This window comes from Tupaia chinensis, unplaced genomic scaffold (genome assembly GCF_000334495.1).
Source record: "Tupaia chinensis unplaced genomic scaffold, TupChi_1.0 Scaffold143616_1, whole genome shotgun sequence".
NCBI lineage: Eukaryota > Metazoa > Chordata > Mammalia > Scandentia > Tupaiidae > Tupaia > Tupaia belangeri.
This window is the reverse complement of record NW_006203464.1, coordinates 336,870-362,872: the sequence shown is the minus strand read 5'-3', so window position 1 is coordinate 362,872 and position 26,003 is coordinate 336,870. Positions and strand designations below refer to the sequence as shown.

General features: G+C 44.9%; 1 protein-coding gene across 2 annotated transcripts in view; it reads right to left on the bottom strand.

Moving 5' to 3' along the window:
- The window catches only part of NTRK3 (neurotrophic receptor tyrosine kinase 3), a 359,566-nt gene that overhangs the window by 40,254 nt on the left and 293,309 nt on the right, over positions 1–26,003 (bottom strand). For both annotated transcript variants that reach the window (XM_006164381.2, XM_027766658.1), the window contains exons 13-14: positions 21,269–21,441; positions 15,329–15,572 (exon numbers count right to left, since the gene is read on the bottom strand). In XM_006164381.2, coding sequence (XP_006164443.2) covers positions 15,329–15,572; positions 21,269–21,441 — 417 coding nt within the window. The remainder of the gene's footprint in view (positions 1–15,328; positions 15,573–21,268; positions 21,442–26,003) is intronic.

The window sequence follows — 26,003 nt, the reverse complement described above, 5'->3', positions numbered from 1 at the left end:
TGAGGCTCACTGTCCTCTTTTGTCAATGAAATAGGTTTCACAAGATGACCTCCAAGTTCATTTATAGCCAAGATGTCTCAAACTTTCCAGTGTAGATAGCTCACCCAAATACCATCTAGGCATTTAGCAAGGATTCACAAAAAGTACTTATGAAAAATAAAAAATGGTTAATGTATGTGGAAAGAGTCCAATTAGATGGGGTAATAACCATGGAGTAAATATATCTAACGGACGCTAATAACTGGCTCAACATCTGCTTGCCTTTTTTTTTTTTTTTTTGGAGAGGTTTTTGCTATAGGGCGCGTATGCTTGCCAGAAAGACAGAGAGAGACAGAGACAGAAAGCGAAAAATCACCCCCCAGGGGGATGGCCATGCTGCAATCCCTTCTCCTCCATTCTCCTCTCGGGATCTTGGGCACGCACGCACATGCACCCGGCGTGAGTATAAGCCACCAGGTCCAGGACTCGAACTGTGGTCGACTACATGGAAGTCCAGCGACAACCATTACACTAACTACTGGTCCCAACATCTGCTTGGCATTTTATTATGAGGCATTTTCTCGGTCCTCTTTGCTAATAAGAAGATGTTCGGGCCACTGGTGGGGAATCAGATCAAGCTGGCTTTCCCGTAGGTGATACAAACGCATCTTCCAGATGTCCCTATCCAGAGTGCTCACATACTGACTACTAGTCCCTGGCAAATGGGGACTCATAAGTATCCATTTAAGAATTCTTGGGCCAGTGGGACAATTATCCCCTCATTACAAACATCTGGCAAAGTATTATATGTGTGTTTTAAGAATTATTTATTTCTTGTTATTATCTTTATTTTTTAATTTGACCAATGAGAGAGTGAAAGGAAAAGTGAGAAAGCAAGTCAACAGGTCTGGGACTCTAACCATGGTTGGCCATTTGGGAGCTCAGCACCCCAACCATCACACCACCTGTCGGCCCCTTACATGTGTGTTTTAATTAAACATCGCTATTAATTACTTTTTATGTAAAAATCATTGTTCTTTCGCCTTCAAGGGAATTTATCCTTAGCACTGATAGAGGAAAAACTTGTATGCAAATGACTCAAGGATACGAAAAAATAGCCAAACACAAGGATCAGGAAGTTGTGCATTGACCCATTACGTAAGGAAATGACCAACTACAAGAACAAACTGGGACTCCTCCGTGGAGGAGTGAGTGGCTCTGTATTTTATTGCCCTGAGTTCTCTTCAATAAGATCTTCTCTCATCTTAGTATCTAGCACCAAAGACCCAATACAGAAAATACCTTGACTTGTAACTTTAAATTATTTAAAATTTCTTACATATAATTTCTACCTTATTCACTTACAGAGAATAGTAATAACCATCTATTGAGTGCCTAATAGGTACCAGGCAATTTGCATACATTATGTTATTTAATCCACACAAAAGAAGAAATCATTCTCTCTTTTTTGCAGGTGAGCAATATAAACCTTAGTTCATTTAAGTAAATTTCTTAAGGTCAAACAGCTCTAATCAGAAGCTCAGTGATTCAAATGAAGATCTTCCTGCCTGTAGGGTTAGTGGGTGTGCTGCCCACTTTCTCTTAGGCTTCCTGACTCCCCATCTCCAGCTCTGTCCTGGGGGATATGCTGAGCATGGAAAAAAATAACCACCAGAGAGTAAAAACTGTACTTAAAATTCTGAATTTCAAATGCTGTATTGATCCAGTCCTCTGGTTCCTCCTCCTCTTCCTGTTCAGTCACACACAGATCACAAAGTCTTGGGCTTGGAGGATTAGGAGAGAAATACAATTCCCTACCAGGAGAAAGTCAGGGGAACACAATGTTCTCTTTACATGCAAATATCTTAATTACAGCTGGTAAAAAAGGATATTTGTATGGAAATTTATGTATCTGTGTATGTTATATATTCAGTTAGTCTCAGGGATGAAAAAAAAAAGGCCTTTTGCAATTAGGAAAGGAAAATGGGAGTTTGTTATAATACATCCATCCACGCCCTCGCCCTCCACGGGAATAGAGAGGAGTGACTCATACCAGGTTCCAAGGCCTCCCCTGCAGCCTCTGCTGTCTTTCCTTGAGAATGGACTCTAACACAAACATGCCTCAAGTTCTTGAAAATTTCTGCCAGGGCGTCTCTTCTGTTTCCCCCACTACTGGTCCCCACAGAGATAAGGCTGGCAGCATCCATCCAGCCTGTACCACCTCCACTGACAAAAGAAAACCACCAGGTTTCATAGTTGCAGAGAGAAAGGAGACCAAGTTTAGGAAACCACTGAAGACCTCTCTCAGAAAAGTTAGATTATTTTTGCAGCAGGGTGGAGGAGGCAGATATTTTTATTTCATTGGTTCCCCTCCAGTCACAATATAATCAATCAATAAAGTATATCCGATTATCTATGAAAAACGTGAGGCCATTTTGGTTGCAATGAGCTGATTTTTGCTATCAGGCACGTGCACTCTCCAAAGAGACAGAGAAAGAGAGAAAGTGCGAAATCATCTCCCCCCCTGGGTGATACTGCAATCCCTTCTCCTCCATTCTCCTCTTGGATTTTGGGCATGCGCATACACGTGCCTAGTGTGAGTTCCAAGCTTCCAGGTCTGGCCTCAAGCTGCGGTCAGCCATATGGGAGTCCAGCACCTTAACCACGATGCCACCTGCTGGCCCTCAGCATTGAGCTGCTGCTTACAGTTTCCTTGGTGTTATAAAGTCTGTGTTATGATGTAACCACTGTACTCCACTTATCTCCAGTAAAGATATAGAACCAAAAAGACTTACCTTGCAGCAGGTGGGATTCTGGCTAGACATAACTGAGAACTTCCCACTTCTAAAAGGTGTTAAGAATTAGGGAGAAAGAAAAGATAAATCTCTCCCTAGTCATAACTTTCCTTTACTTCAGCTGGAAGGAATAAAGGAAGAAACCAGGGAACTCCTGGGCGATGCACTGGAATAGAGTGAGCAAGCCATCTGTCTGGCATGATTTTGATGCCATTCTGCCTGGGGCCACCAGGGCAAACTAGATGACATTTAAGGCTCCTTCCAGCTCCGTGTTTCTTTAGGATTAAATGAATTGGCATTTGCTCATCTGTTTCTAACACTTTAGGGACAGAGGATGAACTGAGTGATTGAAAAGATACATTTTTTAAAAATCCATCCTGACCGCAGCATCCATTATTTTCTTTTTCTTTCTTTCTTTCTTTCTTTTTTTTTTTTTTTTTTTTTGAGAGGTTTTTGCTATAGGATGTGTGTACTTGCCAGAAAGATGGCAAGCAAGAAATCACACTCCCACCAGGGGGGATGGCCACGCCACAATTCCTTCTCCTCCATTCTCCTCTTGGGATCTTGGGCGTGCATGCACATGCACCCGGCGTGAGTTGAAGTCACCAGGTCTGGTACTCACACTGTGATCAACTACATGGGAGTCCAGTGACATAACCATTAAGCCAACCATTAAGCTGATCTCTCACCATTTTGTTTTTCATAGTTACCATCTGAAACTGCAAGAGGTGCTCTGTCTCCTGGTCCCAGCCTTCAGCCCACTTTCTCAGCCCCATTGATCCCAATGGCTTCTCCTTCATCTTCCACTCTGGCCCAGGAGCTTACTGTTTCCTGCCTGGACCAGTAAGAAGGTCTCGGCTCCCGGAAGTCTATCCCATATACCACTGCCAGATAACTCACCAGCATACAGAGCCTTATTTATACATCAACAGATAACACACCTCCGATAGCCTACCAAAGTCAAAACAGTTGACTTTTCAAGAGCTGTTACAGTGGCCCTCTTTATAAACACTTCTTGCCGTGTGTCTTCTGCAGCCAAGCCAAAGTCACTCTGTATTGTACTTAGTCTTGGAACTCATCTTAATAGATTAAACCTTCGGAAAAATTAGTCTTTCACTTTTCCCTTTTATTTCACAATGAGTCTTACAGTACCTAACCTTTTACCTCCCTCACAAGAAATGGAGCCCAATGCTTAAGTAATGAAAGTGAACAATAACCTTGCTGAGGGACCAATAGTTAGCGTAATGGCTATGTCGCTGGACTCCCACGTAGTCGACCACGGTTCGCGTCCCGGACCCGGTGGCTTAAAACTCACGCTGGGTGCATGTGCATGTGTGCCCAAGATCCCGAGAGGAGAATGGAGGAGAAGGGATTGCGGCGTGGCCATCCCCCCCTGGGGGGTGATTTCTCGCTTTCTGTCTGTCTCTGTCTGGTGAGCTCACGCACCCTATAGTAAAAACCTCTCCAAAAAAAAAAAAGAAAAGAAAAAACAATAACCTTACTGAGTCTTTAGATAGGAGACTATAAAGACAGAAAAAAGATGCCACCAGATTACAGAGACAGGGGAAAGATGCCACCAGCCCCCACCCTGTAACCAGGGGAGAAGATTTTACCAGTTCAAGCGTTGCAAAGCCACAGGTAGCTTCTAAACTAGGATGGAAGAGTTGTTTGGCCTGACTTGTTTGGTTTTGCTGCCTGTTGGTCATTGCCTATCTTTTTAAACCTTTTGCAGAGAACTGCATCTGGTCATTCCATCCTGCCCTGCATGCCAAAAACTAAAACTGCCTCTTCACAGCGATGGCCCCCTTGATGCTATCAGGTCTCCTTTTGATCCTGACCAAAGACAACGGCTAAGCCTTCTGGCAATTCTGCTTCGAGGTAGAGAATAACTTGTCCTTCGTTCAACATGCACCTCACACTCACTCCTTTCCCCATATAAGTTTTCTACCTCATCTAGTACAGAGGGATGGTTGCCAACTCTGGTCCACACTCTTCCTAGTATTGCCTTACTAAATAACTTTCCTTTTCACCAATTCTTGTCTCTTTATCAAGCAATGAGAGCCACACACCTGATTTTTGTCCCCCTTGAGCAACTCTCCCTGCCTGTTCTGGCATCAAAAGCGATTTTTCCATGTCAGCAGTGATGGTAGAAACTGAGCTGGGGTTTCCTGGCTTCTAGTCTTGCAAGCATTCTAGTTTCCACACTTGTCGCTGGTCGCAAGGAATCCATCAGCAAATCTGGAAGGGTACTTTCCAAAATGAGTATCTCTAGGCCACTGGAGAGGTGTGGGGAAACATCCCAAATAACTTCTTTGCCTTATTAGGATCTGACTGTCCACACCTCAGTTTCCTGGTCATCATGTGCTTTCCAGGCCACCTTCATACCAGACTGCTGAAGCGTCCTTCCCTATGTTTGCTTCTGTACTGTCTGGAATGCCTGAGTTCCAGGTGGATACTCCGGGTATTACCACTGTGCAGGAATGAAATATAAAATGGTCTAGGAAGGATGGAGGTATGGGTGTGCACAGATGGAAGGAGAATGGTGAGAATCTCTACTCCTGAAAGAACATATAGAAATTCCATCCAGGTAATTCTTCTGCCAATGAGGCTGATTTTTGGCCAATTACTCTAAAAGTCTCAAAGAAGAAAACGAAAACAGAGAGGAAGTTTAACATCAGTCACTAAAATAGATCCAGGTAGTATAAAAAGAGCCTGGAGATTCTCTCTCTGCAAGAGTGGAGGCTATCTGATTTTATCAAGAAGGAGAAAAAGAGATCTAAACAATAGTAAGTGTGCTTGAAGTGCCTTTGGCTTTACTCTTGTACCCTTGGTCATGTTTCTCTCCTAGTCAATGAAACCAGGGCCTCCTTCTCACTTATCATCATATGCAGAATGTTGGCCCAGAGGAGAAAAAAACCTGAGACCACAGAATGAAAATCCAAACTCCAGATTTTATAGATGAAAGTGAAGTCTAATTTGCAACGCGGACACAGGGCAGGCATTGAGGCCAAGGTAAGTTAATTATCTGTCCTATCCCACGACAAACTTTTACATTCCAAAAATGCCTGATATTTCTGACTGATGAAAAGATAGTTGAAAAGATAGATAACTGTGTGCAGATCTCCTGGTTTTACTCAAGGAAACAAGGTTGTAATACCTATAATTAGCATAAATCTATCCCACACACCTTCCTCTTTGTGTGGCTTAAAAGGTCTTAGCATTTAAGTTTTTTTTTTTTTTTTTTTTTTTTTTTTTTTTTTTTTTTTTTTTTTTTTTTCTCAAATTCACTCAAGATGTCCACACAGTCTTACAGCAGACACTCAGATGACGAAAGAGTTGAACACTTCCTAGAAGTCTACCGTGGCCACGTCTCCTTATTAGCACTTTCTCTCCCAAAGCTAAAGAAGAGAATAAAAGCATGCCTTAGGGACTGGGAATCTATGCTAGCCTGTCCAACTGGCTCCTAAGTGAGAAGTCAACAAGACCTTGATGGCAATCAGCAAGCAGCTGACCACCCTCCCACCAAATTTGGATAGGTTTGGAAAAGAAGTTTCTGTAGTTTGTATGTCTTCCCTGTTTTAGTCCTAGATCTGTTTTCTTACTTACAGACTTGAACTCCCTTTGATTTAAGATAGTCTTCCTTTCTCACCCAATCCATAGGTTGTGTTTTCTTGTGGTATGCCTTTTACACTTTCCAGAGGACAAATCAAAGCACCAAGATGGCAGGTGGGGCCAAAACTCACTGTTGCTTACCAATGTCACACCAAATGTGTGACACCAAATGTTTGCAAGAGGTGATAAAAGGGGGCAAGGGCTGAGAGAGCCATTCAGGATGGCCATTTCCCCATTCAGGATGAGAACAGCAGTAGAAAGTAAGGATTGTTTTGTCCCATCTTTCCCAATAAAACTATCAGATGTGAAAGAGCATCCTTTGTAGATGGCATATTGGAAGAGAAAGTAGGCTTCCTTCACCCTCACTGTGGCAGACATCACACCACAACACAGTCTATGTGCTCGCCTTGTACGTGGGACATGGCTACACTCCATTTCTCAGCCCCCCTTAGAAATTGCGAGGTCATGCAACTAGACTCTTGCCATGAGGGGAAGTGATAGGTCCCGCTTCCTGGCCATTAATAACAGACTGCATACATTCTTTTATGTCAGTTTTCCTTTTCAGATGGCAAAGAATGGAGATGAACACTTAGGGCTAAAGGAGAGTTAGAGGAAAAGGTAGAGCTCTGTTAGCATGAAGGACCATGCAGAGGAGGGCTACTCAACTGAAATCATCTGTTCATACTGTTCAATGACCTGGAAATGAGCTTGTATTTGTTTGGAACCATTCTGCATTTGTTTGCATCTCTTTGTTATAGCAGTCAGCCTACCTTAATGAACAAATTGAAATAAACCTTGTTCAGAACACCCATTTTGGAACTGGAGAGGCATATGTACTTTAACTCCAATCATAATAACAGTAATTAATGTTTATTGAGCATTTATAATTCTAAGGGCTTCATACTAATTAACTTTTCACCTTTATAGCAAATGCACAAGATAGGGGTTACTAGCTTCATTTTCTAGTTTTGAGACACAGAAAATAATGTGCCCAAGAACATATTGCCAGGAATTGTGGGAGCAGAGATTCACCCAGGCCCAAGAACCTGCAATGTTTATCACTGCCATGAGGACACCATGACATCCACAAAGTCAAATACTCTACCAAACAGATTGGCTTGGTCTAAATTATTTCCACATCTTTTGTTTGTTTATTTAGATTTTTGCTATACTGCATGTACTCATCAGAGAAAGACAGAAAGAGGGAAAGCAAGAAATCACCCCTTACAAGGGATGGCCACACACAATCCATTCTCCTCTCAGGATTTTAGACACATAGGCACATGTGCCTGGCTTGAGTTTCAAACCACTGGGTCCAGGACTCAAACCACAATCAGCCATGTGGAAGTCCAGTGCCTTCACCACCATGCCCCCTACTGGCTCCTTATTTCCACATCTTAAGGATTATTGTTATCATCCTTTCTAGGAGTTTCTAAGAACCCTGTCTTGGAATCTCCAGCTTCAAACCCAGGGACTTGCTACCAACTGCCAGATCCGCTTTCAACATTAAGTGGGTCATCCCTGACTCACACTATGACTTTTCTGCCACGTCTAGACATTTTCCCCATTACTGCATCTACTTGCATAGATTAAACTTGCTCTGACCGCCTGCTACCAGACACTCCTACCCCAATGTCTTCAAAGGCTCACCTTACCTTAGTGGATATCTGATTGCCTGTCTAGTTTCCTTCTGGAATGGCCTTATCTACTTTTTGCCTAACTCTGAATTCTTTCTTTGACTTCATTTATTCTTATTTTTATTGACTATCTTCCAGGTGCCAAGCACTAAGCCGAATGAACAGAAAGGCAGATACTGGACAACAGAGTGAACAGAACTGCATACACCTGACCCTCTGGATCAGTAGAATCAGAATGTCAAAGCCCTTCAATCAAACTCCCCCTGGATGTTAGCACAACACTTCCAAATCTAAACATCTGAAAATGTTTGTGTTCTGAAATCCCAACCTCCTCCCTTCCAACACCAGAAAGTTTGAGATTTAACTGCCAGTCTCTCAGTCTGATGTTCTGAAAAGGATATAGTAGTACAACTATGGTTTGGATAATAGTTTACCTCCAAAGGTTCATGTTCTAGAATTTGGTCTGCAGTGTAATGGTATCATTAGGAGGTGGTGAGACCTTTTAGAGGTGAGGCCTAGTAGGTGGTGACTGGATCACAGAGGCATCACTTTTATGAATGGATTAATGCTCCCTCTTAAGACCCAGTGGCTTCTAGCTCTCATGAAAAAGGGTTAGATATTGTCAGAGCTGGTTGTTATCAAAGGAAGATGCCTGCCCCTAGTCACCTGGTCGGTCGCACGTTCTTGCTCTCCCTCTCTCTCTCTTTCTCTCTGCATGTGTCCACCATCCATCCTCTCTGCTTTGGTCAGCCACATTATGATAAAGCCAGCCTGATGCCAGCCTCACACCTTTGGACTTCCAGCCACCAGAACTGTAGATCAGATAAACCTCTGTTCTTTATAATTCACCAGTCTCTGGTTTCTCTGTTAGTGACGCAATAGCAAATTAAGACAGGTACCAAAACCCACCCTTGTCACAGTCAGTTTAAAGGCAATCTTGGAAACATCCAGTCACCCAAAGGAGAAAAAAATGGCTGTCTTTCAGACTGCCTTAAGCAGGAAGAACAAATTGCTCTGATGCTCTAGTACGGGAACATTTGTTTTCTCTCCCAAACCGTGTAACAGGAAATTAGACAGTTCACCTTTGCAAATCGCTTGCATACCGCTTATGCAGGAGCCAGATGGTGCCTCTTTGTTTTAAGAAATTAAAAAATGAAAAAGAAAAACTATAGATGCTCCTCCACTTATGATGGGGTTACATTCTAGTAAACCCATTACAGGTTAAAGATAAGTAAAAAAATAAAATGCATTTACTACACTTACCCTAACAAACAACAGAGCTTAGCATCATCTACTTACAATATTCTCAGAACACTTACATCAGCCAACAGGCAAAGCCATATAACACAAGCCTAGTTTATAATAAAATGCTGAGTATCTTATATAATTTATTGAGTACTGTATTGAAATGAAAAACTGAATGGTTGTATAAGTAATGGAAGTACAATTTCTACCAAATGTTCATCACTTTTTCACCACTATAAGTGTTTTTTTGTTTGTTTGTTTTGTTTTAGAGAAATTTTTGTTATAGGGCACATGTACTTGCCATAGAGACGAAGAAACAAAGTGAGAAATCATGCCCCGGGGCGAGGGGGTGGCCATGTCGCAATCCTTTCTCCTCCATTTTCCTCTTGAAATTTTGGGCACACATACATACACGCCCAGTATGAATTTTAAGCTACCAGGTCCAAGACTCGAACCGTGGCTGACTACATGGGAGTCCAGAGACATGAAAAAGAAAAACTATAGATGCTCCTCCACTTATGATGGGGTTACATTCTAGTAAACCCATTACAGGTTAAAGATAAGTAAAAAAATAAAATGCATTTACTACACTTACCCTAACAAACAACAGAGCTTAGCATCATCTACTTACAATATTCTCAGAACACTTACATCAGCCAACAGGCAAAGCCATATAACACAAGCCTAGTTTATAATAAAATGCTGAGTATCTTATATAATTTATTGAGTACTGTATTGAAATGAAAAACTGAATGGTTGTATAAGTAATGGAAGTACAATTTCTACCAAATGTTCATCACTTTTTCACCACTATAAGTGTTTTTTTGTTTGTTTGTTTTGTTTTAGAGAAATTTTTGTTATAGGGCACATGTACTTGCCATAGAGACGAAGAAACAAAGTGAGAAATCATGCCCCGGGGCGAGGGGGTGGCCATGTCGCAATCCTTTCTCCTCCATTTTCCTCTTGAAATTTTGGGCACACATACATACACGCCCAGTATGAATTTTAAGCTACCAGGTCCAAGACTCGAACCGTGGCTGACTACATGGGAGTCCAGAGACATAACCATTATGCCATCTGCTGGTCTCTTGTAAGTTAAACCTTTGTAAGTTGGGGACTGCCTGTATAAGGAGTTTACTGCCTCCTTCCCTCCTCGCCCTCCTCTATGCACTTTGGACTGTGCACTAGGCCAGTAAAGATACACACACGTACACCAACACGCCTGAATTACCTGCATGTAGCTGTTTTAGACACGAGAAGTCAGCAAACTCTCAGGCCCAACAGATTTCAGTAGTCAATGGTGGCAGAAAGGTGAAAACCTGTCCCAGGGTCAGTTTGCAGAGAGAATCCACCATAGTATTCTACCTATCTGATAAATCACTGCATTCTCCAGGGCCTCCGACAGTGTATACAAAATAAAAAAGTCTCCCATAAATCACCTGGATGCGGGTTTAACTCTGATTCATGAGCAAAACCATATAAACACCAACCAGAAGCAGAGGCAAATACTGACGACCAATATTTCTATATACGTTGGAGCCTGAAGAAGGAAGTGTTCCTGGAGTGGTCAACTTATAAACCCTAGCCCTTTGGGATAGCTGCGTAATCCCTGTTTACTTTACAGTGGTCAGGAGGTCGGTCTCTCCCTCTCTCCCTCTCTCCCTCTGAACCAAGAACTGCATCTGGAAATTAGATTATATCTGAAGCTTTCTTGCCTTGACTGTAAGGAGAACTTAGGAGCATAAAATAAACAATGGTTTATCCCATAAGTGTCGTACACAGGTTCTTTACACAAATTAACACCAACATAACTATGTGGAGTGAATATTGTCCTCATTCTAAAAAAAAGAACTGAACAGAAGTTAGGGAAAATGCTTTAAAGTCACATGACTGCTAGTGATGTGCTCATGCATTAGGCTGTAAACACAGGTCAGATTAAGTCCAGATTCAAGAATGCTTTGTTACCCCAATTATCTTCCAAGATGGATTATAAGACTTCAGGTTCATGATTTATTTATTTACTGTTGGAGAGATTTTTGCTATAGGACGCATATGCTTGCCACAGAGACAGAGAGACAGAGAAACAGAAAGTGAGAAATCACCCCCCAGGGGGCACGGTCACGCTGCAATCCCTTCTCCATTCTCCTCTCAGGATCTTGGGCATGCACGCACAATTGCCTGGCATGAGTTTTAAGCTGCCGGGTCCAGGACTCGAACCACGGCCAACTACATGGGAGTCCAGCAACGTAAGCATTACACCATCTGCTGGTCCCTCAAGGTCCATTATTGATATGACTTCAGACAAATGTACTTCTGCCTTTCATTTTACAGAAAAGCAGGGAAGGGGGAATATATATATGTATGTATGTATATGTGTGTATATATATATATCATTGTCAATAAGCAAACATGAAGATTAGATATGAGCTGGTCTCCAAAAATGGAGAGTATAATATCCACCCACGAGTGGAATATGTAGTTTCCCAATGGTATGCTCATACTGCAATAGCTACCCTTTCTCATTTCATACTTCCGTGGGACCAAAGGCATACAGTTCGAGCTGTTGGCCTCAACTAACACCTGGGTTAGAAATCAGACAGAATTAATTGAGGATATCTGGAGTATGTGCCTTTTCCCACCTCATTTTCTGCTCCTTAATTCTAGTCTGCTCTGGCACCCACAGAAAAAAGATGGATTTGTTCCTTGTAGCTCACCCAGGAGTCAAGAGAAACAGGGCAGAGTTTTTAAAGCAAGACGAAAGAAATATTATGTTTAATTCTTTTATGGTTTTATTTTTCTCTTTTAAACCAGAATGAAGAAATATTAGGTGCAAGCCTAGAAGCAACTTGGAAGGCTTAGTCTTCACATTCTGGTCAGACATGGTTTCCCAAGGCCCTGGGAAAGCCTGTTGAGACTAGCTTGGCATAATCAAACATCTGCCCTGCACGGAATAAAACAAAGAGCCATCCCTTGCTTTCATCAACACCAACATAAATCTGAGCTCAGTCAGACAGGCCAACAAACCCCATTACGCAGAGTGCAAAGGCAATTAAATGGTGCCAGCTCCAGCTAGACTCTGAGAAATCTACGATCCATGGGCCTCCTTAGTAACCACACCAATGCTTCTCTTAGAAATAGCCAGAAAACAGTGGTCTGAGTGCTCAGGACAGACCTGCTTTGGTATTTTTTGGCAGGTCTTCCCAGGGCATCCATCAGTGGCTCCTGCCACTTCAAGTCCTCTTTATATACCTGAGGATATTATTCAGGTCAGTGGCTAGAAAAAGTGTCCAACTTGTTGTGGATGCTCTTCTTCTCCACCTTCGGATTAAGCTGCCTCACATTCCCTCACGATACTACATCACCTGCTACCGTTTAGTGGCACCATGAACAAGTCATCTGGTAACCATAAACAGCACTTCCTAAGCCTCCATTTTTCTCTGGGCCACTGATAAAATGAAGTTTCTGGAATGATCATTTGTTGTGTCTGGGTGATCTTGTTTAGACAAAGCCATTGGAGCGTCCAGGTAGAGTTGATCTGCGCATACCAACCCCACCTTCCCTGTGTCCTGGTCCACCACGCTCAGGTAAAACAATTACACATGGGGTCTTTGACTCAAAGATGAGCTTTCATTTCTACAAGGAAAATGAGATCCATGGGTGCCATGCCCTTTACACTGTTTGTGTCCCCCACCATCACCACCACCACCACCAAATTTCCATGTTGAAATCTAACCTTCAAGGTGAGTCTTAGTAGGGTCTTTAAAAAATGAGTACAGCATGAAGATGGAACTTGCATGAATATGTTAGTGCTCTTATTAAAAATACCCCAGAGGGACCAGCAGATGGTTAGCAGTTATGATACTGGACTCTAACATGGACAACTGTAGTTCAAGTCCCAGACCCAATGGCTTGAAAAGCATGCCAAGTGCATGTGTGTGTGTGTGTGTGTGCCCAAGATACCAGGAGGAACATGGAGGAGAAGGGATTGTGGCATGGTCATCCCCCCTGGGGAATGATCTCTCACTTTCCCTTCTCACTGTGTCTGTCTCTTTCTCTCTTTCTCCTATGAGCACATGCCTTTTTCTCCCAAGAGCACAAGCCCCCTCAAGAAAAAAAAAAAAAAAAAAAACCCTTTAAAAAAAAAAAAAAAAAGACCCTAGAGGGTTGGCCCTAATCTAGTCATTAATGGAGTTGGATCCTACATGGCTGACATTGGTTCAACTGCAGGCCCTGTGGCTTGAAAAACATCCTTGGTGTATGTGTGTGCATGTCCCAAATCCCAACAGGGTAGAGAAATAGAGAAAGGATTGTGGTGGAGTAAACACACCCCACCGGAGGCTGCTTTCTCCCTCTCTCTCTCTGGTGAGTGCACATTCCCTCTGGCAATTAAAAAAGTAGAAGAAAGAAAGAAAAAGCCCCCAGAATGTCCCTTTGTCCCTCTGCCCCATGAAGACACAGCAAAAAGATGTTCAGCTACAAGCCAGGAAACAAGCCCACACCAGACACTGAATCCATTGACAGCCTGATCTTGGAATAAACTTTTGATGGTTGTAACCTACCTGTTATGGTTTACGGGATTTTGTTATTGCAGCTAAAGGGGCTACGATACTCCTTGATCTACAGAACATCGTCCTACCCTCTCTTTATGCCACCTTTTGAAACTCCTCCTATTCAATGTCCCTGAAGGAAACCATCCATATCTCTGAGGCAACTGCCTTTACATCAGCTTGTAGAAGTTACCCCATCTTGGGGCTGCCAGGTAGTATGGTGGTTAAGGGTGCTGGACTCCCACATAGCTAACCGCAGTTCGAGTCCTGGACCTGGCAGCGTGCTTTCTCTCTTTCTCTCACTCACTCACTTTCACTCCGTCCCTCTCTGGTCATATTAAAATAAATGGATAAAGTAAGTTAAAAATTCTTTTTTAAATAAAAAAGAAGTTATCCCATCTCAGGCTACACCCACATTTTCATTTTCTGGGATAACCATCCTTTCCCCAGAAATAAAAAACACTATCAGAACCATTCAGTGATCCATGGGAAGGAGATCCCCAAAGACTAAGGGGAAAAAAATAAATCTGGGAACAAAATGAGATACCTGTTCATATAAAGCAGACAACAGTATGGAAATAAAATGGAACATGAGGTTCCCTGCATAATCGAAAAGCTTTTTTCTTTCTTTCTCTTTTTTTTTTTTCAGATTTACTAGAGAATTTATCCACTCACTAGAGAGAGAAGAGACAGAGAGGGACAGAGAGACAAAGTGAGAAAGCACTCCCCAGGGGGGATAGCCATGCCGCAATCCCTCCTCATCTTGGGATTTGGGGCATGCATACACACATGCCCAGCATGTTTTCCAAGTCATCAAGCCCAGGACTTGAACTGCACAATTGGCCATGTGATAACTGGCTGTCTTAACCACCACACCAAGGGCTGACCCTAGAAAACTTTTTCTAAGGCCTAACCTGTCATCTTTGCAAAGATGGCGACCGTAACATGCTTTCTTTCCACCTCTTTCCTAAGCTATCTGGATTATCTACTTGTCAATATACGAACCAGGTTTGCTACTTTACTTTGGGTTCCTCTTCTCATCAAGATCTACCTTTGGGGAAAAAAGATCATCCTTCGAGGGCCACAAGAGAATTTCAGAGAATAAGAATGTGCTGTGGGTATGGCTAGACCAAAGACTGGCTTAGGAGATGTTAAAATGAAGTACCAAGCTGGGCTTTTTCTAGGTGAGTGTTTAGGCATACACGTATAGAGATGAGTCGTTTGCATGAAGGATGAGTATAGATGCAATTAAAAGCACAGTGCATACATCATTGCAATGTACAGATACAGTCCAGCTTGATGTCTAAGAGGAAAGGAGGAGGGGGCTGTCAAGAACATAATGAACGGGTATGTTGAGATGCAGAGGTAGCCAGAAGGTAACTGTTGAGTGCATGCCTGAGCATGGGTGTCTATGTGTGTGTCAGAGTGACAGGGTTAATGGACAATGACAGACATGTAAGCAAGGCGCTAGCTCTGCTCTTGAATCCTGCTGCTTCTGGAAAAGTCACCTTACCCTGTAGTAGTCAGTGCTGTAGACATCTCTCGACATGCCGAAATCTCCGATCTTTACCAACAGGTTGGCTCCAACTAGGCAGTTCCTAGTGGCCAGGTCCCGGTGCACGAAGTGTTGGGAGGCCAGGTACACCATGCCTGAGGCAATCTGACTGGCAATGTGGAGCATTTGGGAGAGTCCTAGCTCACCCTTGGCCTGGCGTGGCTGCCCATCCACAAGGATCATCGCATCTGGCCCGTGAGCCCTGCAAGGAGATGGGGAGAAGAGAAGGAACAGAGAGAATTCAGGAGATCAAGGAGAAAGGCCTTCTTAGCCTGGTCTCCGGAATGTCTCACACAAATGAATGGAACTTCCCTTTCCAGCCAGTTTAGGGGCTATTTCTAGCTACCCAGAACTGTATTATTTGAGTATGGCTATGGGTGAAACTCTACAGCCAGATTCCCAACTAAGATGACAGCAGACATCCTCAAACAGAGCAGGGAATAAGTCTCTTTTTAATATTTTACTGTTACCCGGGAGTTTCCTAATGTCAGATGCCTGGTACAGAATAATTCATGGAACAACTAATACTCACACAGCCCTTATTACATGCCAGGCACTGCTTTGTTTTAAACATACTCATTCACCTAAATCTTCTGACCTCCATTTGAAATGAGGAAACTGAGACACAGTGATCAGATCATTTGGCCAAAGTCCCAGGGATCCCAGAATGGTCATCCAGGTAACTGAGAGGTAGAACTTGAGACCAAATCTGCAGCTAGAAAGAGCTTCTGATAGGAGCATCAGGAGGGTTTGTTAAGATTCTCAGGCCCCGCCCCTAGATTCTGATTGGCTAGGCTGAGGTGATTCATTTGCATTTTGGACCAGCTGCAGGTGCTGATGCTGCTGTCCAGCAGGCCACCATGAGCACAGGCAGGACCTCGAGTCCAAGCTCCTAACCACTCCACCACAGCACTGAGGGCTGAATGGAAAGACTTTCCAACCTTGAATCAGAGGCCTAGGAGGCCCAGCAGCCCCTCCAGCCCAAATCAATTCCTGGATATGTTATCCTAACACCTTGCCCTGTCTTATCGGTCACTTTTAGTGTTCGCTCTTTTTTCTCCAGAAAACCCAACGAGCCGGAACCACACCCAGGGCCCTTATTTATGAAGCTCTGTGCCAACGAGCCCTACAGTCTGGCAGGGCCTCTGCCTGTTTTACTGCTTCTCCGATTTCCATCGAAAGGCGCCGTTAAACATGGACATGTTTGTTTTACTATCTCTGGTGGACTCTGCCTACCCCAGAGCTCAGAAGGAGCTGCCGCATCCAGCTTGCAAGGAAAGGGAGTCCATAGCCAAGTTCCCACTCTCGGTCTCCAGCAGAGGACACTCTGGCCTGCTCTTCCATACCCCAATGGGGGAGATGTGAGAGCAGGCGGGGCTGGCCTGGGGCACATGGAAGCTGTGTTTGTGAATGCAGCAGTGAGCCACTTTTCAGAAAGAGCTGAGGTGGCCCACTGCTAAGAGCTTCCAGCACCACAGTGTGCTGGAGAAGCTCGTGCTTGACTGACACACCCAGGAAGATGTTCGAGTGTCTACTGGGAATCTGGGTAATAGTGGAAGTTAAAGCCCAGACTGTGTGTGTGTGTGTGTGTGTGTGTGTGTGTGTGAGAGAGAGAGAGAGGGATTTTTGCTCTCTAGGGCACATCTGCTTGCTGGAAAGACAGGGAGACAGACAGACAGAAAATGAGAAATTACCCCTGGGGAGGATGGCCACACCACAATCCCCTCTCCTCTATTCTCCTCTAGGGAGTTTGGGCATGCATGCACATGCATCCGGTGTGAGTTTTGAGCCACCGGGTCCAGGACTCAAACCATAAGCGACTACATGAATGTCCAGCGACATAACCCTTAAGCCATCTGCTGGTCCCCAAACTGTGTTTTTAAAATGCCCCAGGACGACTATCGGACCTTGATTTGGACAGACTCGCCCATGCTGGCTTCAGGTACGGACCCCACAGTGAGACTCAGAGGTCCCACGAGTGTCAGCGAGTCCTTGCAGAATTGCACTCACAGGCATGACGTCCTTCTCTTGGCTGCCCCGGAGGTGGCAGGCAGGGCATGCTATTCAGAAATGATTCCCCTCTCTGCACGTGTTCCCTTCTGTTGCTTTTGTTCCACTTGTTATTTTCTTCTTACTTTCTGCGTCTTTAAAACCCCCTGCCTTTCCTTTCCTCCAGCCTCTCCATCTGCCCTCTGCTCCTTTTCTTTCCTCTTCCCTTCTATCTTTCACAGCAGCGGTGCAGAGAGGCACCAGGGGCTGTCCTCAGCCCTGCTAGTGGTTCTCGGGGCTGAATGCACTGCAGAATCTATGCGAGGGAGGAGTGGGAAATGGGGCACACCCGCCTGCCCCCAGGAAAATGCGAGCACAGCAAGAGAAAGATCCTTAGTTGAGAAAGGTTGTCACCTGGGTTAGAAGCTTCTATGGCTCACAGTTCTCATACAATAATAATAGTAATAACATTAATAGCGGCTACTATTGGCTGGACCCCCGGCTACATGCAAAACTTGTCTAGATATTACACATATATACTCAGTGCTCATCGCAATCCCTCTGCAAAGCAGTTATTAATAGTGATGGTTTCTAGGAGATAAAATTAAAGTTTAATAACCTGTTCCAGCTGTAACTAAGATGTGACAAATCCATGATGGGCACCCAAGTCTGTCTTAGGCTAAGGACTGAGTTCTCCAGGAGAGGAATCAATTTCGTTATGCAACCAGGCTCCAAACATCCTACGGACACTTCATTTCCTCCAGGGCCATTATTTTTTGGAAACACAGCATAGAAGCAGAAGAAATCCAAACTCCTCCAAGCCACTCCTGGGTAACTACTCTTCCCATTCTCTCAAGACAATGACACCCCACTAAACGTCCCAGGAGAGGCTCACTGGTTCTGGGTGAGTAGGCTTAAGCCTTCTGTAACTTATATTTGCACTCTGGACATCTCATTCCCAGCCACAGAATTGACTGGGATTTGCATGGTGGCAGAAACCTCACCTTCAGTGTCCAGGGCGTGAGGATTCAACCTGCTTCCTGGGATCCTGCATTCCAAAGACCCTCACACATGGCTGCCCTCTCCACATCGGGGGACTATTTGGAGGTGCCAGTTATAGAAGGTAGAAATGTACTAACTCTGCTCTAGTTATAAGATGCTGTTTCCTTGGGGGAAGATAAATCCACGTTTGCAACTCCATTCAGAACTTTGGAGGGCTTCCATTCTCTTACCAGTTCCATCAAGTCCAAGCTCTCAAAAGTCCAGTCTGGGGGAAACCCTCTTTACAATAAATCCATTCTTTCGTAAACAGTGCTAGCCAATAGAATTTCTATTGATGTAATTTTATTTTAATTAAAAATGTTTTTATCTTTATATTTATTTATTTATTTTTAATTTGACCAGAGAGGGACAGAGAGAGAGAGACAGAGAAAGTGAGAAACAAGCCGCCAGGTCTAGGACTCGAACCGCAGTCAGCCACATGGGAGTCCAGCACCCTTAATCACCATGACACCTGCCCACCCCGATGGAAATGTTCTATACTGCATTGTCCAATATGGTAGTCACTGGACACATGAGCCACTGAGTACTCAAAGTGTGGCTGGTGTACCAAGAAATTAATTTTAAAAGTTAACTTCAGTGCGAATCTAAATTCAAAGAGCCCTAGGTGGTCACTGGACTGGACAGCTCAGGCCTAGAAACTACCTGAAGAAAATCTGTCCCCTTTTTCTCAACCATCTCTGTCTCCTGATGACTTTGTAACCTTGCATCTCCTTATTCCCCAGTAAACAGTCTCTGGAAAAGTTTCCCAGAGGGGTGTAAGGGACTAGCCTCACTATGCAAAGGAGAGGGGGAGATGTTATTTTTCTCATCCAATAATAATAGTAATAACATTAATAGCGGCTACTATTGGCTGGACCCCCGGCTACATGCAAAACTTGTCTAGATATTACACATATATACTCAGTGCTCATCGCAATCCCTCTGCAAAGCAGTTATTAATAGTGATGGTTTCTAGGAGATAAAATTAAAGTTTAATAACCTGTTCCAGCTGTAACTAAGATGTGACAAATCCATGATGGGCACCCAAGTCTGTCTTAGGCTAAGGACTGAGTTCTCCAGGAGAGGAATCAATTTCGTTATGCAACCAGGCTCCAAACATCCTACGGACACTTCATTTCCTCCAGGGCCATTATTTTTTGGAAACACAGCATAGAAGCAGAAGAAATCCAAACTCCTCCAAGCCACTCCTGGGTAACTACTCTTCCCATTCTCTCAAGACAATGACACCCCACTAAACGTCCCAGGAGAGGCTCACTGGTTCTGGGTGAGTAGGCTTAAGCCTTCTGTAACTTATATTTGCACTCTGGACATCTCATTCCCAGCCACAGAATTGACTGGGATTTGCATGGTGGCAGAAACCTCACCTTCAGTGTCCAGGGCGTGAGGATTCAACCTGCTTCCTGGGATCCTGCATTCCAAAGACCCTCACACATGGCTGCCCTCTCCACATCGGGGGACTATTTGGAGGTGCCAGTTATAGAAGGTAGAAATGTACTAACTCTGCTCTAGTTATAAGATGCTGTTTCCTTGGGGGAAGATAAATCCACGTTTGCAACTCCATTCAGAACTTTGGAGGGCTTCCATTCTCTTACCAGTTCCATCAAGTCCAAGCTCTCAAAAGTCCAGTCTGGGGGAAACCCTCTTTACAATAAATCCATTCTTTCGTAAACAGTGCTAGCCAATAGAATTTCTATTGATGTAATTTTATTTTAATTAAAAATGTTTTTATCTTTATATTTATTTATTTATTTTTAATTTGACCAGAGAGGGACAGAGAGAGAGAGACAGAGAAAGTGAGAAACAAGCCGCCAGGTCTAGGACTCGAACCGCAGTCAGCCACATGGGAGTCCAGCACCCTTAATCACCATGACACCTGCCCACCCCGATGGAAATGTTCTATACTGCATTGTCCAATATGGTAGTCACTGGACACATGAGCCACTGAGTACTCAAAGTGTGGCTGGTGTACCAAGAAATTAATTTTAAAAGTTAACTTCAGTGCGAATCTAAATTCAAAGAGCCCTAGGTGGTCACTGGACTGGACAGCTCAGGCCTAGAAACTACCTGAAGAAAATCTGTCCCCTTTTTCTCAACCATCTCTGTCTCCTGATGACTTTGTAACCTTGCATCTCCTTATTCCCCAGTAAACAGTCTCTGGAAAAGTTTCCCAGAGGGGTGTAAGGGACTAGCCTCACTATGCAAAGGAGAGGGGGAGATGTTATTTGCAACATGGGGCAAGGGGTGGCTCTAGAATCTTGGAGCTATGAGTTATAGATTAGGGAACCCTCCCAGACTCTGTTCTTCTCAGACCACCTTGGAATCAGGAAAAGAGTTAGGTTACTTGTCATAGCATCCTATGACAGGGACAAAGGGACAGGAAATCAGGGACAAAGGCAGAGCCAACTGCATAAAAATGAAAGGGTGTTGGGGCCAGCAGGTGGAACAGTGGTTAAGGAGCTAGACTCCAACATGGCTGACTTCAAGTCAGTTCAAGTTCCAGACCGAGTGGCTTGAAATTCACACCAGGCCCATGTGCATGTGTACCTAAAATCCCGAGACAAGAAAGGAAGAGAAGGGATTGCAGCATGGTCATCCCCCTGGGGGTGATTTCTCACTTTCTGTGTCTCTGTCTCTCTGGAGAGCACATGTACCCTACAGCAAAAATCTCTCAAAAAAAAAAAAAAAAACAAAAACAAAAACAAAACAAAAAAACAAAGAATGAAAAGCTGCTGCTCCTTTCTTAGACTCAGCTGACGTGTTGAGAGGGAGCTGTGAGTTCTGCCTCTCAGGAGCCAGTTGGGACTGGGGACTGCAGACGGGGGTGAGGGGGCAGCAGGGCTTGCTTACCTGAGGAACTTGTTCAGGTCTCCATGCTTCATGTATTCAAAGACCATGATGAGGGGGTCCCCGTCACCGCACACGCCATAGAACTTGACGATGTGCTCATGCTGCAGGTTGGTGAGCAGCTCGGCCTCCCTCTGAAAGTCCTTCCGGGCAGCCAGGGTAGGGTCCTTCAGGGCCTGGGGACAACACAGGGCACTGGCTTTTAGCAACTCCTCCTGAGAAGAAACGCAGGGCTGCAGACCGCAGGAGTCCCAGGGAATTAGATTTAAGATGGAGCTTAAACGCGGTGAAGCTGAGTCACTACTGGAAGGCCTGACCCCTTCCTCCTGCAGAAGTCCGGCCGCTGTTGGAATATGAATAGAAACCCACACCCCGTGCACTGGCCAGTGAACGCTCAGGACCCTAGGCATTGTCAGAGAGGAGAGAGAACAGCAGGGACAGGAGCGTGTGAGATGCGAGGTCTGACAAAAACCACTGCTCCGAAGGTTCTCCTTGAAGAAACTGGTCCTGGGACCAGCAGAGGGCATAATGGTGACATCACTGCACTCCCATGTAGTTGACCGCTGTTCAAGTCCTGGACAGGGTGGCTTAAAATGGACACCTGCTGCATGTGTGCCCAAAATCCCAAGAGGAGAACGGAAGAGAAGGGACTGTGGCAGGGCCATTCCCCCGGGGGGTGATTTATTGCTTTCTGTTGCTCTGTCTCTGTCTCTCTGGGGAGCACATGTGTCCTACAGCAAAAATCCCTTTCAAAAAATAAAAGTGGTCCCACAGCTAAAATACACAGTGTGAAAGCCTCTGCCCCAGCTGTTTTAGCTCTGCGGACCAGCACATGCCCATAGTCTGCAAGAAATGAAGCAATGTCACGGAGCATCCTTGTCCTTGTCCTTTTCCTTCAAAGTCTGTGATTTTAGACTGTGACAGAGTCTATATTTACAGAGGGAAGTGAACACTGGCCTCTAGAAGGCACATGTGTGCTGCTGGGAGTTTGGAGGAGCCTGGGATAGGGGGTGGTGAATGAGGTAGCAGCTATCGGTATGGCACTCAATGGCCAAAAGCCTTCGACACACTCAAGGCCAGGCAGAACACAGGAAGTCCCAGTGCAGGATGGGAAAGTGACCATCCGGTAGCCATCAGACTGCCATGACTCAGACTCACGATGGGAGACCCAGATATGAAGAAGTACAGACCAGGTTACTTTCACCAGGTCCCAGGGAAACGGATATATCCAGGGAGAGTGTAATGGCCAACGTGGATCTTCCTGCACCCAAATCAAGTCATGGGACCAAAGCTGAAGCATCAAGCCCATTCGAGTGACCTTGGATAGGGGACTGCCACGGAGGGGCATCAGTGCTGGCCAGGAAGGACCATGATCTGTGAAGGGGAGGGTCCCTTTCTGCCAGAGGAAGAATGTGCGAGGGGGTACTCCCATATTCCTCTGGCCTGCCCACACTCCTCATGAGGTCAGAAGACAAAGAGGCCCAACATCCACTCACTGGAGCTAATTCTGGATGGTAAACCTGATAGACACGACAGGAGGCAGAGGGAGTAAGGGTGAAAGCCACTCGCCAGTCTCAGGTTAGTCAACATTTCAGCCAACGAGAGGGTGGTGTGCATTCTCTCTGCTGAGCATCTGGGCTTTTCTGGTTATCCAGACGGACTGACCTCTGCTGTAGACCAAGAAGGTGCTGGAAGGCCTCCCCCAGCCAGGCGCCTTCCTCCTGCCACTGCAGCGCCTTTAGCTGAAACCGACAGGTCTCGGTACTGTGGCAGCGTGAGTCTGCAAAACGATATGCATCTAGGGGGCCCTCAAACCTCTCGGTCGTTAGCAAACATCAGAGATGATAGACTCTTAGCATCTAAAGGGCCTTCTGTGTCATCTGCTGCCAACCTGCTCATTTCTGGATTGGAGATGCTAAGGCTTAGCCTGTCCAAGAATCAGCCCACATTCTTAAATGTCAGATAGTCAGAGCTCAACTGGACCTCCACGATGTCTTGGTGGGCTTCACAGCGCACTAGATACAGTTCAGCAGCAAAGCCTCTAGCCCCATCAAGAGGGTGTGTTCTCTCAGCCAGAGATCAAGGCCATCCCAACTTCAAGACCACTATTCATTCTTTATAAAATTTGGAGGTTTCATTTTGAAAACATTGAATTAAAAGATTCTATTGCTGACAAACATGTTGTCATACCAGCAGATGGCATAATGGTTACACCGCTGAACTCTCACATAGTTGACTGCGGTTCAAGCCCCAGACCCAGCAGCTTAAACTCACAGCAGGTATGTGTGCGTGAGAACCCAACGTCACAAGAGAAGGGACTGTGGAGTGGTGATACCCCCGGTCTCTCTGTATCTCTGTATCTCTGTCTCTCTGGTGAGTACGTGCGCTCTAAGGCAAAAATCTTTCTTAAAAAATGTTGAAAGTTAACAAGGACGATAACCCCATTTTACAGATGAGAAAACTAAATCCAGAACACAACACAGATGTGGTTTGCCAAGAAGTATGCAACACATAAAAGCTCGGGTCTACAGCCTGTGCTATTTTCTGCCCAGCACACCTGCTTGAACTAGTTTATGACATGAAGTTGGCACTGGTAAGTTCTCACGAGAATGGAGGGCGGAGGAGTAAAAAGACGCAAAAGCGCCAGAGATGGTTAGCAAGGGGAAGGGTACGGGTTGTTGGCAAAGCAGGTGGGACCAGTGAGGAAGCCAGGCTTGCTGAGAACAGAGTAAGTGGGAGATCCACTTTATCAAGCTATGGCTGAGTTTTATTGGACCTCCAATATTTGATTGGCTTTCATGTGCTGGGCAGTCCAGCTCTGGCTGCTCGCTCTGGGAAGCTCCCGAATAACACGGGAATGGACTGCCGTGTCCACCGACCGTTGGAATGAGGCACCTACACCATCAGAGAGTCATGTGACAGAGGGCCTTTTCTGGTAACCCAGTTTCTGGCTGCAACCCTGAACTGCAGGGGCTGGGGTGTGGGTATAGGATGACTGAGACTGATTTATTTATTTTCAAGAAGAAGAAGGAAAAAAAAAAAAAAGAAAAGAAAGAAAAGAAACCCAGCATGGGTGGGATAGGAAGATATTAAGATTTATGTGCATGCTGGATTTATGAGAGGGAAAAGTAGATCAAATTTGGGGCCAGCCAAGTGGCCTCCCTCCATCTCTTTAAATCATTCTCTCCCACAGTCTGGAGGCCCAAGCAGCCACGGGATCTTTCTTAATTCTCATGCGGTACCAGTCCACTTCCTCTAGGTGGCGCCCTGCCCTGGCGGTACCTCGGGGTTCCACCCCGGGGAGATGGGACACAAATGAAGAAACTATTCTTTCAGTCTTCCACACCTCTTCTCTGTCTTCACAATGGGGTTTCCAGGTCGTGGGTCAAACCCGAAGGTCTTATATAATTGAGGTATGACAACTGGGGTTCAGAGATGCACAAGGTCGCCACTCCAGGAAGTGATGCAACTGGGGCAGAAATGACAGGATGAGAATAATGAGGAAGAAAATTGGGCCAATGACTCTCCCGACCCTCTTAATAGTCGACATCCAACGCCTTCTTTGTAGCGGGGATAACTTCAAATGGGTCACGAGCACTGGCAGGGGACAGAGCTGGTATTTGTCATTGCTGCCAACTATTGGTGCAGGGAGGTGGGTCTTCCCAAGGGGTCTCTAAAGCTGGGGTGCAGGGGACCTAGCTAGATTTCTTCCAGGAGTAGACACAGAAAAGAGTTGCAAATTTCCCTCTTTGTCACCTTCTCTTACTTCTAAAGTCTGGGCAATTTTCTTTCTGGTCTTTCCCTCCAAGTGCTTTAGTTCTCGGGCCTACCTCCCACCCTGGAGGAAGGGTTCCTGCCAGGCTGCTGAATAGGATGAAAGAGAAGCAGGAGCGGGCCTGCACGGCCGGCCTCCGCTTTCTCTCCGGCGCTGGGTGTGTCCCTCACTCGGCGCCGACCCGGGCCCGGCGTGTGGTCGCAGGGCCTGTGCGTGGCCGCCCGCCGCAGGTGGCAAACTGAAGCCGAAAACAAGGATTAAGAACTTGCAATTACAAGCAACAGAAAGAAACTTTAGCTGTCTTAAACCAATTGAGAAATATATTGTATAGGAGGATTTTCTCTACCTATGGACAGTGAGATGATGATGGTTACCAGCCCTGCATTACCTCAGGGAAAAACAAGAACTACTCTACCATTCTTAAGGAAGCCAGATACCCGAGGATAACTCATGCTGCAGATCCCCACAACACCATTCCCGCTAATCACAAGATGGCTGCTGTGCCGCATCAACTAATAATCATCCCTGCTTACCAGAACCGCTTTCCTAAAACTGTATTCCATGGAGACTCACCTACAATTGCGGAACTGCACGAGACCCACCCTTAATCCAACCCTGAATAGAATCTATGTTCCCTATTGTTAAAAACTTTATGAGCTGATAATTGAAACTCATGGCCCCTCTCCCTTTACTTGCATGTATCACATTTTCAATAACTCCTCTGGAAGACAACTGTATATAGCAGAGATAGTGTAATGGGAGAGTGGGAAAGGGCAGAAGGTCAAACATAGGATTAATAACATATATATACGTATACATATGTATGAAAGTAGAAATGGAATATTATTGATGATAACATGCTTGATTAGGCCACTATGCAGTTTATCCTAGATGGGAAACCACATTTAGTATGTTGTGATGAGGCTCAGGGAATGAATGTTAGGTAATATTTAAAAAAAAAAA